The sequence below is a fragment of the Propithecus coquereli genome, unplaced genomic scaffold (assembly GCF_000956105.1).
Source record: "Propithecus coquereli isolate 6110/MARCELLA unplaced genomic scaffold, Pcoq_1.0 Scaffold3, whole genome shotgun sequence".
In the NCBI taxonomy this organism is placed as follows: Eukaryota; Metazoa; Chordata; class Mammalia; order Primates; family Indriidae; genus Propithecus; species Propithecus coquereli.
The window spans coordinates 11,610,537-11,625,871 of NW_012148618.1; the positions used below are offsets into that span (position 1 = coordinate 11,610,537).

Sequence of the window (15,335 nt, forward strand, 5' to 3'; positions counted from 1 at the left end):
TACCCTGTCCATTTGGCACCTGTTTATGGGCTGGCCCTTTATCTCTCCAGCCAAACTGTGACCTATTAAGGGAAGACTCATCCCTTCTACACCTCTAGATTCTCCCACCCCAACCCTTAAGACGTGTGCCGTGTGTAGACTGGCACTGGCACACATTTTAGGGACAGTCCAAACGCTCCTGGGTTCTGACTCTCTCCCCAGTCCCATGCCTTCAGCCAACGCACCTCCCTGCCCCTGCAGCCAGGCCCTGAACAGCCTGCTTGCTCTGAACCCTTTCCACCTATCCAAATCCCAGCACATCCGGGGCCCTCTCCACTCCCCAACCGCCAGGCCTCTCACACTGCCCATGTCTATTCTAGTTTAGCCACAGTCCTCTAGCCATGCCCGTCACGCCCAAATGGGCTCTCTTCTCCTCTTCCTCACAGCTACTCCCTGATGTGGGAGCCGGACAGTGCCCTGGGGTGAGTGGCTGCTGGGCACCTCCCAGGCGGATGTGCAGGGTATCGGTGACTATAAGAAAAGCAACTTGATGGAGGTGGTCTCAGTGTCTCTCTTCCTCCTTCTTCCTCCACCATACTCTGCACTTGAATAAGGAGTCCGGGGCTCCACGTCTGAGGGGCACAGACCCAGGTTAAGGTCCGGGTCCAGACGCACGGGAAGAAACACCCAATGTGAGCACATGCCCACCACTCTGGGGCGGACAGGAGGGCGCTGAGGGAGCGGAGAGGAGGAATGTGGGACTGAAGTCGTCCGACCTCTCCTCTGGACCTCTCAGCGTCCAGCGCCGGGAAGTGCGGGCGTGGAGACGCGCCCTTTCCCAGTGAGGAGTCTGCGTTTCAGTTCGTGAGGAGCTGTGCTTGGCCGCACTCCCGGGCTCCTCAGGGGAAGACCGAGGCCCCCAGCAAGGGTTAGACGGCCAGAGGCTTAAGAGCAGCTCTCAGACCCTGGCAGGGTGGCCGGCCCCAGGCCTTCAGACCCGTGCAGATGAAGACAAGGAGCCTCCGGCTGAGCGCCGCGGCCCCCCAGCCAGTCTCGGTCCTGGGCTCTCAGCGTCGCGCCTATTGGCTGGGCTCCTCCTCGGCCCCGCCCAGCGACAGGTCCGCTTCGTGCAGACGCATGCGCACCATCCTGCCATCGCCGCCGCCGCCACAGTCGCTGCGGTCGGGTCTTCAGCACCAGCGTCCGGACAGCGGCGCCGCCCACGGGAATGGACAGTGTTAGCACCAGCAGCTGCAACAGCGTTCTGGCTCCCGGCCGGGGTATCGAAGGGGAGCAAGGGCCCGACGGGGAGCCCTTGGCCCCAGATGGCAGCTCCCCGGACAGGTAGGGCTGACTGCTCCGCAGACTCAGCTAACAGACCTTCCCAGCACACCCGCCCCAGGTATCCCCAGTAGCCGCCATATGTCGCCCCATTCATTCCCCAGCCCCTCCCAGAGGCCTTTCTCCAGTCCAAGGCTCCCAGGCCCTCTCGCCACGCCCTCATCCTGCCAGGTCAAATTGCTCACTCCCCGACACCCCGAGTGTCAGCCCCCATCGCCCTCACCGCTTGGGGTCCTGCCCCACTCACTGTTCCTTCATCTCCTCTGAGGCCCGCGTCTCCCCCGCTCCTCTGGCCTCCAGAGCCCCTCCCTCTAGGCCCTGCCCCTGCGTCTTCTCGGGAAGCGCCAAGCCCACAGCAACCTCAGTCTGGGTTTCTGCGTGTCGGTGTGCAGGGGGGCGCCCGGGGACGTGGGCGGGAGGTCCACGGGTGTCCTGGGGAAGGCTGACACTCTGCAGCCACGTCAGGAACTGTCTTTGTCCGTCACTGTCCTGTCCTGCATGGCCCCCAGCTGTGCACGTGTGTGTTCAGGTCCCCTCCTGTGGCAGCCATTGACGCTTGCTGCAGCCCCTAAGGTGGGCAGGCTCTAAGGCTCAGGCCAGTGATCTGTACCACCTCTGAAGGAGCCCCAGGCTCGTGGGACAGGACGCACACCTTCCTGCTAGAGGGCCCAGATCTCCCTGCCTCTCCTCACCCTTCCTCCACCATGTGTGAGGGGACAGCCCAGCCAGGTAGCAATATGGCGCAATTTCTCTGCCCTGGCTGGCTGTGCCGCCCCCAGAATCCCTCCTCTGACATCACGCTGTCTCTCTCCTGCCTGGACTGAAGGAAAAGGCATTCATGGGTAGCAAAAAGCAGGGGTAGACATTGTCTCCAGACTCTGCCAGTTAAAATGTACATTCTGTACCTCAACAGGAAGAGAAAGCCCCACAAGTGGAAAGAAATGTTTTCTTCTCTCTGTTGTTAACACATCAGCCTCTACATTATAGCCAGGTTTTAGTCTGAAAGGCACAGAGACTCCTTCAAGAGGGTGAGACACAGGCTGGGTGTGTTCCCCAGACCAGGGGCCTGCCTGGAATTGTGGCCTGACCAAAGAAGCTAGGGATGGAGCAGTGACAGGGCAGGGGCCTAGGGCCAGGATCAGCCCTAGAAGGGGCCAGAGAGTCATTTGCTTTCTTGGATATCTTGCCAAGGGCCAGCCCTGTCTGCTCATTTCGCCTGAGCATAGGATCATTTCCTCTCTTCCAGAAACTCCCTGAGTCCTCTGGCTCCTCTCTGTACTTGCCCAGAGACCATGGACACTTATCAGGCATAGGGCTTTGCCTATGCAGTTCAAGAAAGAAGCACAAATATGCTCCTGCTGAGCTAAGTAGCACACTGGGGACAGATACACAGTGAATAAGACAAGACACACATGGTCCTTTACAAATGCATGGACTACAGAGAAAGTTGGTGTTTTTCAATTTACCATTTTATTTTCCTAGTGGTATCAGCTGCTTCCCAATCGGTCCTGGCCATTCTGTGGGATCACACAGATGTCCATATGGCTGTGTGTCTCTGGGCTTGGGGCCGTGATTAATGCCCATTATGGGACTCCCAAGTTGGGGCTCTGTGTCTGGGGCCCTGTCTACCAGGCCCTTACTGCTAGATGTTGGGGTCTTGAGCGAGGCCTTTGTCACAACTTTCCATTCCCCTTGCCTGCCTGTCCCAGTCACTTGGCATACAGGCCAGCAGTCCAGGCAGGCTGCCCAGGAAGCTACTCATCCCAGTCAGGGCCATGCAACTGAGAGGGTGAGAATGAAATCCCCTTGGGAAAGATAGGCCTGGGATACTTAACTCCTATTATTACTGGGTCTACTGAGAGCACAGGGCAGCACAAGCTGGCAGGACAAAGCTTTTATTCTGAGAAGAGTGGGGTTTGGCTCTTCTCATTGGAAGGGCTGAGACAAAGGCCTGGCTCTCCTGCAGTCAGAATGTGGAGGGTTTCAAATTCTGCCACATTGATAGTGGTGGGAAGAGTCAAAAAGTGTGAAATTGGGGTAGCTGATCCTAGGTCCCTGGAAAGAAACAGTATGGATCAAAGGGAAGGACCTGGGCCAGGGAGACTGCAGTAGAAGCAAACCAATGGTGGAGGGTAGAATCCCCCTTGACCAGGAGCCAGCTAAGAAAGGGCTTTGTAGACTGGTAAAGGAAGAGGGTTCCCATTCTCCTCCAGCAACCCTTGGAATACTGGCTTCCCTCAGTGCACAAGAAACTGGCACTCCAAGTGGAGGGGCCTGCCTTCGAGAACAAGCCCAGCGCTCTGTTCTCTAAGGCCATGGGCAGCTGGAACAGGCCCCTCACGTCCACCCAGGCTGCCCCACTCTCCTCACCCCTGGAAGGCAGGCCCTGCTCTAAAGAGGGGGACCAAGGCTCATGGGTCATCCTCATGCCTTCAGGACCCAACCCAGGGCAAGCACAGGGCTGAGCACATGACAGGTGCTCAAAAAAGACCTGCAGAATTAAAAATCTTAAAAGAAGTAGATGTCCACACTTACACACATACCTCAGGGCATTTATCCAGCTTCTCTTTGGCTCACAAGGACTGGCCTACAGGGTCTTTTGTCTGCCAGGACACTGATTACTTATATCATTAACTTTATTGAGTCATCTGAAGTCTTGCTTTAAAACAACTTTGGCCAAATTCATATTTTTCTAAATGTTGACTTGGTAAAAAATAAATATCAGTGATTCTAATCATGAGATCAAATTTTGATGCAGCTTTCGATAACAAAAAGGAAAGTATTTATTATTATATATGTAATGAGATTCTCAAGGTGTGAGAAGTTCTAAAATGGAGATAGATTATCTGAGGTGCCAAAGAGGGCAAACTATAAATCACAATATATGTCTTAAAGTGTGTGCTCCCTGCAGCACTGAGTGTGGGAAGGGGCAGGAAAGCAAATGTGTCTTCCACACGCTCCAGGCTCCCTGCCAGGCACTTCACATATGTTCTATCAGTTAATTGCCATACCAAACTAAGAGGCGGGCATTATCATCATGTCCTCAGCAGACAAGGATGCCAATGTTGCAAGAATTGTGCATTTTCCCAAGGCCCCAGAACCCAAGGGTGCTGGAGCCAGGAGCCCACCTCCACTGCTTCCCCATTTTACCCTCAGCCTGAGATCAAGCTCTCCCAGACTACTGGGCCAGCCATCCATCCTTCTGGGAAGAATAGCAAGAGCTTGTCTGTTCTTTCCAAGTCTTCTACTTGGTCTCTGGGAAGAACTAAGCCTATATGGGCAATCCCTATCTGCCACCAAGGCCAGGACTCTGACCCACAACCCCTTCAGCAGTGCTGCATCCAGGACTGAAAGCCAGGGTTTGCTCTGCATAGATCTGGCTCCTCTGTCAGAGCTATGTAAACTCTGGCGAGCAAGTGAGACAGTCAAATTGTCAGAGGGAAGGAGAGATGGCTCTGTCAGGACTGCCCAACCCTGAACCCCTCTGGGAACCTCCCATTCCCCTCAGGCATTCTGTTCTGTGGCCATCTTTTCCTGTCCTGGGTTTGGCAATCCTGCCACTGGGCTGGGACTCCACCTGCCCCCACACCCAAGGTGTGGAGCTGGTCCATGCAGAGTGTTGCCCTGATGAGTAATTTGGGAGAGAAATGTATTGCTAACTCTTTCCTGGCAAGTTCCTTGGGGGGTCCCAACTCCCTCTCCCAACTGTAAACACACTTGCAAAGCAAACCTTCTGCTCTATGCATGGCCCATGACAGGGTTGGTAGAAGGGCAGCAGTTGCCTCTGCAAACTTTCTCAGACTACCTCCACCCCTGTTAAAGTTGGGCCCCTTTGAGCTCCCTCAGCACTCTGTGACTTCCTCTTTCACAGCATTCAACATGTTGTACTGCCCACATCTCCCAACTGCTGTGAGTGCCCAGAGGGCATGGACTGGGTCTTATCCTAGCACCACTATCAGCCAGTGCAGCCAGTCTAGCACTCATTCAACAGACATTTCTAGGGTACCTTTTGTGTGCAAGGCACTGTTCAAGGCACTCGGGATATGGAGATGAACAAATGCACCAGGCCCTTGCTTTCCTGGCACTCACATTCCATATGAAAGGCAGGCAATAAACATGACAATTATAGAACATAATATGCAGTTGCTGCAAATGCTCTGAAAAAAATATAAAGCATGGTAAGGAGATAGAGAGCTGGTGGGTGATTATTTTAGAGATAGTAATCAGGGAAGGCTTCTCTAAGGAGGTAATAGTTGAACCATGACCATAATCAAAAAGAAGGCCATGGGCCAGGCACAGTGGCTCATGGCTATAATCCTAGCACTTTGGGAGGCTGAGGCAAGACGATTGCTTGAGCCCAGGAGTTCAAGACCAGCCCGAGCACCATAGCAAGACCCCCATCTCTAGAAAAATTAGAAAAATTAGCAGGCATGGTGGTGCGCACCTGTACCGCCTAGCTACAAGGGAGGCTGAAGCAGGAGGATTGCTTGAGCCTGGGACTTTGAGATTGCAGTAAGCCATGATGACACCACTCCTCTCTAGGCATAGCAACAGAGTAAGACCTTATCTCAAAAAAAAAAAAAAAAGAAAAGAAAAGAAAGCAATTATCTGGAGGAGGAGCATCCCAGGCAGAGGGAAGAGAAAGTCCAAAGGCTGTAAGATGGGAACAAGAGTGCAGCAGGTAGGTACTAGATGTCCATCAAGAGAATGAACAGATGACTGCAGCAGCAAGAGCTCAGGGCTACAAGTTGGAAGAACTAGGTGCAAGGTCCAGCTCTTTACCTTTCAGTGAACCTGTTTTCAAATCTGTAAAATAAGGAAAACACTTCCCTTGTAGGGTTTTTGTAAGGAGTGAATAGGATCATATATGTAAAAGCATGTTCAGTGTCTAGCACAGGGCCTGGCATGTAGCAAGCTGCCGATAATGTTTTCTTAGAGCATAGATAGATGGGTGAAAGAGCTGGATTCCAGAAGGTAGGCTGAGGGTACAGACTTTGAGCCCTCACCCTCCTCACCTCTCCTCCAGGAGTACTAATAAATCAACCCTGAGCCCTGTGGCCTTGTCTTGTCTTACTGAACAATGCTGGGGCATGGGATGGCGCACCACTGTCCTCCACCCCAATCTTCCCTGCCTCCTCTCTTCCTAGCACCCAGACCAAGGCTGTGGCCCCTGAGGCAAGCCCAGAGAGAAGCTGCTCCCTCCACAGCTGCCCCCTTGAGGACCCTTCCAGCTCTTCGGGACCCCCACCAACAACTTCTACCCTCCAGCCTGTGGGTCCATCCAGCCCCTTGGCCCCTGTCCACTTCACCTATTCCCAGACACCACAGGAATACCAGGGGAGCAATTCTCTGCCAGGACATGGGGACCAGGCAGCTCTGTGCTCCCATGGTTCCAGCCTCAGCCCTTCCCAAGCCCCCTCACAGCGCGATGGGGCCTGGAAGCCACCCTCTGTGCAGCAGCATGTGGTCAGCGTCAGGTAAGGAGGGGTCCAGCAGCCTGTCAGCTGCCACTGGAAGTGGGGCAGGGCTTAAAAGTGGGGCAGACCCCCGGGGCTCTGGACTCCTTGCTTAGGAGGCAGCCTGGATGTCCTCTGTCCAGATGGAGTAGGAAGTAAGGACTGGAACGCGGAAGCGGGAAAGCCCTAAAAGGGTTAAGACCATCTTCCTCCATTCCTCACCTGCCCACTCCTTTCCCCCTCTCCACCCCTGCCCCACAAGAAGGCTCCGGCAAGCAAGTGTCTTTTCTTCTCTTCCACAGGCAGGAACGGGCCTTCCGGATGCCAAAGAGGTAGGACTGGGCCTTCCATGGACCTCTATAGGTGACCAAACTGATGGCCAGTTTAGCCCTACTCCATGTGTTCTCTGCTCTATCTGCTCTACCCTGCTTTCTTGGTGGACCCTAAGCTCACCAGGTCCCTGCTACCATACCCAACACCAACTCATGTGGGCTCCCTCCCTCTTTCCCAGCTATGCCCAGCTGATTGCTGAGTGGCCAGTGGCCATGCTGCTGCTGTGTCTGGCTGTCGTCCTCTTCTGCACCCTGGCTGGACTATTGGGGGGCCAGCTGCCCAACTTCTCCAAGCCTTTGCTGGTGAGGGGCCAAGGGGAGGGAGGGGGCCCCCAGGCCTGGCCACCTTAGCTCATTGTGGGGCAGAGAGTTGGAGTGGCCTAGCTGGGGGCAGGGTAGCAATGGGGGCTCTTAACCCCCAGAGAGAGTTGGGAAGGTGGTATAGAGGTCATACTGACATCCATAGTCCAGGCACGTGGGCTGGCCCTCTCGCTCCAAGGAACCAAAGGGGCAGAGCTGAGAAGGGCCCAGATGGACAACTCCTCCCCTGCCCACCTGCTCTTCTCCGCCCTCCTCCCTGCAGGGCTTTGAGCCTCGGGACACGGACATTGGGCGTAAGCTAGTGGTCTGGAGAGCACTGCAGGCCCTTACGGGCCCCAGGAAGCTGCTTTCCCTTTCCCCAGAACTTGAGCTGAACAGGTAACAGGTTCTCATCTTTCCACTGTGGGTGGGAAAGGGAAGAAGAACGAGATCTCCAGGGAGGGGATGCTGGGTGACCTCCCCCAAGGCAAGTCAGAGGGGCTTGTTGGGGCTCCCTGGGGAGCAGTCTCTGGCCTCCTCTGAGCCCTCCACCCCTAATGGTGCCTGGCATAGATATTCTCTTTACCTCAGCTCAAGCTCCCACACCTTTCTGAGTCCCACACCCTGGGACAGTGCCCAGGAGGGTGTTGTCCGGCCTCGGAGGATGGTGGAACCCCTGGAGGACAGAGGGCAGGAGAGCTTCTTCTGTGGCCCCCCTGGTAAGCTACAGCCTGGCCAGCTCCTGACTTTAATGGTAGTCCTTACCCCACCTAGCAGGACAGACAGGCCCAGAACAAATTGGGCAGACAGAAAGGGAAGGTGGCCAGCTGGCCATGTTCACACCAAGGAAGTTGGGTTCCAGCTGGGAAGATGAGGCAAGTCTTGAGTGCTCCAGCCAGGTAGGGTCAAGCTGCAAGGTGAGGGGCACAGGGGCAGGATCAGGCAGCCAAGCACAGGTTTCAGGCTCCTGAGAAACTGAACCCTATATAACCCTGGATAAGCATCTTTCCTTTGGTGGGCCCAGGACCTGGGGCCAAAGGGCTGAGCTCCAGGGGTGTGTGTTGCAGAGAAGACCTATGCGCAGCTGGTGTTCATGTCCACCTCAGAGGGCAGCCTGTGGAACGTGCATGCCATCCATTCCATGTGTCGCATGGAACAGGATCAGGTGAGCTGGCCAGGGAGGTGTCAGGGTATTGGGGGGAACTAAAGACACGAGGGACCTGATCCCAAGGAAATACATCTGAGCCAGGACTGCCAGGTGGACTGGGGAAGAGCATTCCCCACTTAGAAAATTATTCCAAGCCTGAGAGAGGCTCCAGGTTGTGGTGGGAAAAAAAGAGTGGGCTGTTTTTAGAAGAGCCAAGATACAAGTGCTGGAAGAGAGCCCATGCAGAGCCTTGGGAATTTCCAAAAGGTCCTAAAAAGGGGCCTCGAGAACTGTTGAGAAGGCCCTGGCCCAGGGAGCAGAGACTGGGCTTCAAGGCCCCAGCCCCCATCAACCCAAGCAGTGCCAATCCAATTATGCTCACTGGAGAACCATATCCTATAACATCTGAAGAAAGGTTTGAACTAAAAAGGGGTGAAAACCACTCAGTAGCCCAAGCCCCCCATTTCACATGAGGATATCCAAGATACCAAAAAACACTGGTTAAGAACATGAGTTCTGGAGTCAGATGCCTGAATTTAAAGCCAGCTCTAAGGTTCCCTTGCTGTGTGACTTTGGACATTTGGGTATTGTTTTTAGTTTTGAGACAGGGTCTCACTCTGTTGCCCCAGCTACAGTACAGTGGCATCAGCCTAGCACACTGCGACCTCACTCAAACATCTGGGCTCAAGTGATCCTCCTGCCTCCGCCTCCAAAGTAGCTGGGACTGCAGGCGCATGACCACCATGCCCAGTACTTTTTCTATTTTTTGTAGAGATGTGGTCTTGCTCTTGCTCAGGCTGGTCTCAAACTCCTGACCTCAAGCGATCCTCCTGCCTCAGCCTCCCAAAGTGCTAGGATTACAGGTGCGAGCCACTGCATCTGGCCCAGACATGTTTTTTAACCTCTCTGTGCCTCAGTCTTCATATATGGTAAATGGGGATTATAATGGTACTTTCCTCACAGGGATGTTGTGACAGTTAAACAGGATAGAATTTGGGAAAATATAGCGTGACTGGCAATAGTAATCTCTCAATAAAGGTTACTGTGTTGTCACCACGATCTCAGGCCCAAGGTCACACAGCCAGTTAGGGGCAGAGCAGGGCCTCTGACTCCTAGGCCAGTGCTCTCTATATTACATCAGCTGCTGTGGTGTCAACAGCAGGGAGGGAGAGAAAAGGAAGGATGAAGTCTGAAAAGGAAACAGCCTGGTCCCTAAGAGGGCGTAAGCAGCCCAGTGGACAGAGGCAGGGGACTGATGTTTGACAGCAACCTTGATTCTGGAATGTTTTACCCCATGCATGGCCAAAACATTGGCTCACTTTCCCCATTACTTGCTTCCAGCTCCTTGGACCCTTGGCCCTGTTCTTTCTGTGGCTGCCACCTCCACTCCCACTCCTGGCTTAGGCAGTGCAGAGCGGGTGTATGTGACCTACAGGGGCCCTTAGGGCAGGGCCTTTCAGGCTGAGGCCTCAGGCAGTATCTCTGAGGCTCCTCTTTGATGGAGTCAAGATGTAGCTGCTGGCACCTAGGCCAGGAGGCAAAGGCAGCTCTGAGACAAGGCAGTTCCGCTGGGCTGTCAAGATCCCCCTCTGCCTCTGTCCTGCAGCCTGAAAGGAGGTAAGAGGGCCTCAGACAGGGCTGGGGAAACCCAAGTCCTTGAACTGCCCCTGAGCTCTCTTCTGCTGTGTGTGTCCTACAGATCCGCTCCCATACCCACTTTGGGGCTCTGTGCCAGCATACAGCAACCAACGAATGCTGCCCCAGCTGGTCCCTGGGCAACTATGTAGCTGTGCTCTCCAATCGCTCCTCCTGCTTCGACACTACCCAAGCTGACACAGACCGCATACTGGCCCTGCTTCGGGTCTGTGCAGTCTACTACCACCGAGGTGTCCTGGTGCCCTCTTGTCTGGGACCCAGGCAGGACAAGCCCCCACACTGTGCCCAGGTTCCCACCAAATGCTCCCAGAGCAGTGCCATCTACCAACTCCTGCACTTTCTGCTGGACAGAGACTTTCTGAGTCCCCAGACTGCTGACTACCAGGTGCCCTCCCTCAAGTACAGCCTGCTCTTCCTGCCCACCCCAAAGGATGCTTCCATGTTGAGCATCTACCTGGACCAGCTAATCACCCCCGGGGTCCTCACTGACAACTACACTTCCGTCACCGGCATGGACCTGGGAGTCAAGGAGGAGCTGCTGAAGTACTACCTGGCCCAGGATACAGTGTACCCCTTGCTGGCTCTGGCTGCCATCTTCCTCGGCACCACCCTCTACCTGTGCTCACTCTTCCTCGCGCTCATGATGCTGCTGGGGGTGCTGGGCTCCCTGCTGGTTGCCTTCTTTCTTTACCAAGTGGTCTTCCGCATGGCCTACTTCCCCTTCATCAATCTGGGCGCCCTCATCCTGCTCAGCAGCATCTGCACCAACCACACGCTCATCTTCTTCGACCTATGGCGCCTCAGCAAGCGCCAGGTGCCCTCTGGGGGACTGGCGCAGCGCGTGGGCCGCACCATGCACCACTTTGGCTACCTGTTGCTGGTCTCCGGCCTCACCACGAGCGTGGCCTTCTACGCCAGCTACCTGAGCCGCCTGCCGGCCGTGCGCTGCTTCGCCCTCTACATGGGCACGGCTGTGCTGGCGCACCTGGCGCTTACGCTGGCCTGGCTGCCCGCCTCCGCCGTGCTCCACGAGCGCTACCTGGCTCGCGGCTGCGCGGAGGGTCCGTGGGGCAGCAGCGCGCCCGGGCGGCTGGCACGGGCGCTGCACCGGCGGCTCCGCGGCCTTCGGAGAGCCATAGCCATCACCTCGCGCCTGCTCTTCCAGCGTCTGCTGCCCTGTGGCGTCATCAAGTTCCGCTACATCTGGGTCTGTTGGTTCGCGGTGCTGGCGGCAGGGGGCGGCTACATCGCCGGCGTCAGCCCCCGCTTGCGGCTGCCTACTCTGAAGCCCCCAGGCAGCCAGTTCTTCCGGCCTAGCCACCCCTTCGAGCGCTACGACGCGGAGTACCGCCAGCAGTTCCTGTTTGAACAGCTGTCTGGGGAGGGGGGCGGCCACATGCCCGTGGTTTTGGTGTGGGGCATCCTGCCTATGGACACTAGCGACCCCCTGGACCCTCGCAGCAACAGCTCTCTGGTGAGTGACCCTACCTTCTCGGCCAGCAGCCCCGAGGCCCAGCGCTGGCTGCTGGCACTTTGCCACCGCGCCCGGAATCAGAGCTTCTTTGGCATGCAGCCGGAAGGCTGGCCCACGCTGTGTTTCATGGAGGCCCTGCAGCACTGGATGGAGAGCCCCGGATGCGCCCGCCTGGGGCCTGACCTCTGCTGTGGCCACTCAGACTTCCCCTGGGCCCCCCAGCTCTTTCTGCACTGCCTGAAGATGATGGCTCTGGAGCAAGGCCCCAATGGCACCCTTGACCTGGGACCCCGCTATGATACCCATGGCAGGCTGGCTGCCCTGGTCCTGCAATTCCAAACCAACTTCCAGTATAGTCCAGACTACGGCCCGATCCATCATTTCTACACTGAGGTCAGCCACTGGCTGACCGCAGAGCTGGGCATGGCACCTCCAGGCCTCTGCCGGGGTTGGTTCACTAGTCGTCTAGAGCTGTTCAGCCTGCAGCACAGCCTGACCACTGAGCCTCCTGTGGTGCTGGGCCTGGCTCTGGCTCTGGCCTTTGCCACACTGCTGCTGGGCACCTGGAATGTTCCACTCAGCCTCTTCTCCGTGGCAGCCGTGGCAGGCACTGTACTGCTCACTGTGGGACTCCTGGTTCTACTCGAGTGGCAGCTCAACACTGCCGAGGCGCTCTTTCTTTCTGCCTCTGTGGGCCTCGCAGTGGACTTCACTGTCAACTACTGCATCTCCTATCACCTGTGCCCACACCCTGACCGCCTGAGCCGTGTGGCCTTCTCACTGCGCCAGACCAGCTGCGCCACAGCAGTGGGGGCTGCAGCCCTATTTGCAGCTGGTGTGCTCATGCTGCCTGCCACAGTGCTGCTCTATCGCAAGCTGGGCATCATCCTCATGCTGGTCAAGTTCGTCAGCTGTGCCTTTGCCAGCTTCTTCTTCCAATCTCTGTGCTGTTTCTTTGGGCCAGAGAAGAACTGTGGGCAGATCCTCTGGCCCTGTGCCCACCTGCCATGGGACGCCAGTACTGGGGAGCCTGGTGGGGAGAAGGCAGGCCGCCCACGACTAGGGCCAATGGGGGTAGTGCCTGGGTCCTGCTCAGAGCAATATGAGCTACAGCCCCTGGCACGACGCCGGAGCCCCAGCTTTGACACCAGCACAGCTACCAGCAAGCTGTCTCATCGACCCTCAGTACTCTCTGAGGACCTACAGCTGCATGATGGTCCCTGCTGCCCCCGGCCCCCGCCGACCCCCGCCTCCCCAAGGGAGCTGTTCCTGGACCACCAGGCAGTCTTCAGCCAGTGCCCAGCCCTGCAGACCTCCTCCCCCTATAAGCAGGCTGGCCCCAGCCCCAAAACCCGGGCCAGGCAGGACTCCCAAGGGCAGGAGGCTGAGCCCCTGCCGGCCTCACCAGAAGCCCCTGCCCACTCGCCCGAGCCCAAGGCTGCAGAGCTTCCTGATGGCCTCTGCTCCTCAGCCAGCACCCTGGAGGGGCTGAGCGTCTCCGATGAGACCTGCCTAAGCACCTCTGAGCCCAGTGCCCGTGTACCAGATTCCGTGGGTGCCTCCCCAGAGGACCTGGATGACACTGGGCAGCCAGTACCTGAGCGGGGCCAGATGAATGGGAAGCGGGAGACCCTGTGGCTGGCGCTGAAGGAGACGGTGTACGACCCATTATTGCCCACCTCCCACCAGAGCAGCTTGTCCTGGAAGGGCCATGGGGGGGTGGGGGATGGCAGCCCTGTGATGCTGCCCAACAGCCAGCCAGATCTTCCAGATGTCTGGCTGCGCAGGCCCAGTACCCACACTTCGGGCTACAGCAGCTGAGGGAGGCCAGACCTGGGCAGGAACTCTGCCAGATGCTCCAGCCTTGATCTGGCTGCTGCTTACTGCTCACATCTGGAGGATTCCATGGGGAGGGTCTTTGGAGGAGACTTGCTTGTGACCTGCTGAGGGCTTGTCTGCCCCACAGTCCCAACCAAGACCCCTCCTCTAGAAAGGGGGAAGGCCAGATGTGTAGCTTCAGGTATTAGGGGAGGCTGACCTGACCCCCATCCCAAGTGACAAGTTCAGTGAGATTAAGGGACCCCATCTTTGGGATCCCATCAGGGTACCTCACTGACCAGACGAGCCCTCAGGAATCTCTGCAGCCTCCTGAGCCTCACCCCTTTCATGGGCTCTTCATCAGGATACTTCTCTCTCTTTGAGGAGATTTTCTGGGCCAGGATTGGGCTGGGGCCTCTGTCCTGAACTGCTCTGCTCTGCTCACGCTCACCAGCCTAACCAGAAATTCTCCAAGCTTGGCACAGATGGCTGCTGGGAGTGAAGCAGGAGAAGGAGGGATGGTCAGCCTCGGAGCACTCCTAAATTGCAGGACAGTCCCCCTTTGGAAGCAGGCTCTGGTGCTCTCCCCTGTTAAACAATAATAATCCTTAATTCCCTGCACCTTTTTAGTCTCCTTAGGATCTCACTACTTCACTACAGGGTAGCCTGCAGTCGGTCAGGATCTTTTACCCCCAATTTACAGGTAAAGACATTGAGACTAAGAAAGATTAATTGACTTACCCTAGCAAATGGCAGAGCAGCTTTATGACTCATTCCATCCCCACAACTCCCAGTCTTTTCCTGGCTACCTGCCTCAGGGACACTGGGCCTATGGCTGTCTTGATCCTTCACCCCTAGCACCCTCCTCCAACTTGCCTTCTCCGGTGTCTCTGAGTAAACCTCCATCTCCAGAGAGAGCTGTAGTCTGAGCAAAGCCTGGAGTCCTCCCCATCTCCCCATGCTTCCCTTTGGAATCTGGCTGAGATGCCTGCTGGCCTGGGGGCCTCCTGGCTGCTCTGATCCCCAGGCTTCAGAAGCATGCCTCTGCCATGGCCATGGTGTGTGGAGAAGCCCCACCAGGAGAGGTGCTAAGGGATGGAAGAGACTGAGCAGAATCCAATTAAGGCAGGAGCTCAGACCTGCCCTTTGTGGGACTGTATGAGTCTGAAGCTGCTCCCCAGGTCAGGGTCCCCATCTTCTTAAGGATAGGTCCTTGTGCAGACTGCTCAGCAGACCAAAGGCTGGTTCCCCCTCCCCAAAGCAGAGTCTGGTGGGAAGGTTTTATCCCATGCAAGAGTTCATGACACTAGGTAGCATTGACAAGTTCACTGAACACCTACTTTGCATATGGAATTACAAAGGGACAGTGGTGTGGAAGGAAAATCAAACACTGCCCTCAAAGAGCTCATCTAGCTGGGCAGACAGCTGACATATACATGCAGGCATTGGATGGGTCACCGATGTGGCGCCATATGCCTGGCTTCATCATTATTGCTGGAGCTCAAGTACCCAGGACTGGGCAACCAGGAAGGCTTCCTGAAGGAGGAATGACTTGAGCTGGGCTTCAGAAGACCAAGTATCTTAGACTGGAAGGGGCCTTAGCAATCATCTCCTCTAGCAGCTTTCAAACACTAGTCTCAGGACCCTTTCTTCAAAGAACCCTTGTGTGGAAACACAATATGCAAAACAGGTAAAAAGTATCCACTCTGGTGGGCACTGGGTGTGGGGGTACAGAGTCAGCTCAGCCTCCCTTTTTACTGCAGCCTCTTCGGGGACCCCGGGGAACCCCTCAGGCTCCTGGCAGCTCCACAGAAGGTGGTCGGAAAACCACT

General features: G+C 56.2%; 1 protein-coding gene across 1 annotated transcript; it reads left to right on the forward strand.

Annotated features, from left to right (window-relative positions):
- The first annotated feature begins 1,136 nt into the window (after positions 1-1,136).
- Positions 1,137-13,506, forward strand: DISP2 (dispatched homolog 2 (Drosophila)). The gene is made up of 8 exons (XM_012649242.1): positions 1,137-1,323; positions 6,468-6,797; positions 7,079-7,108; positions 7,288-7,411; positions 7,692-7,807; positions 8,000-8,127; positions 8,476-8,573; positions 10,255-13,506. The coding sequence occupies exons 1-8, from the start codon at positions 1,208-1,210 to the stop codon at positions 13,504-13,506; spliced, it is 4,194 nt and encodes a 1,397-aa protein (XP_012504696.1). The 5' UTR covers positions 1,137-1,207.
- Positions 13,507-15,335: the final 1,829 nt, after the last annotated feature.

Bases quoted from the DNA above. Each gene is read 5' to 3' on its own strand.
- DISP2 (XM_012649242.1), top strand. From the start codon at position 1,208: ATGGACAGTGTTAGCACCAGCAGCTGCAACAGCGTTCTGGCTCCCGGC. The intron at 7,109-7,287 runs GTAGGACTGGGC...CCTCTTTCCCAG, and splicing joins GCCTTCCGGATGCCAAAGAG to CTATGCCCAGCTGATTGCTG. The intron at 8,128-8,475 runs GTAAGCTACAGC...TGTGTGTTGCAG, and splicing joins CTTCTTCTGTGGCCCCCCTG to AGAAGACCTATGCGCAGCTG.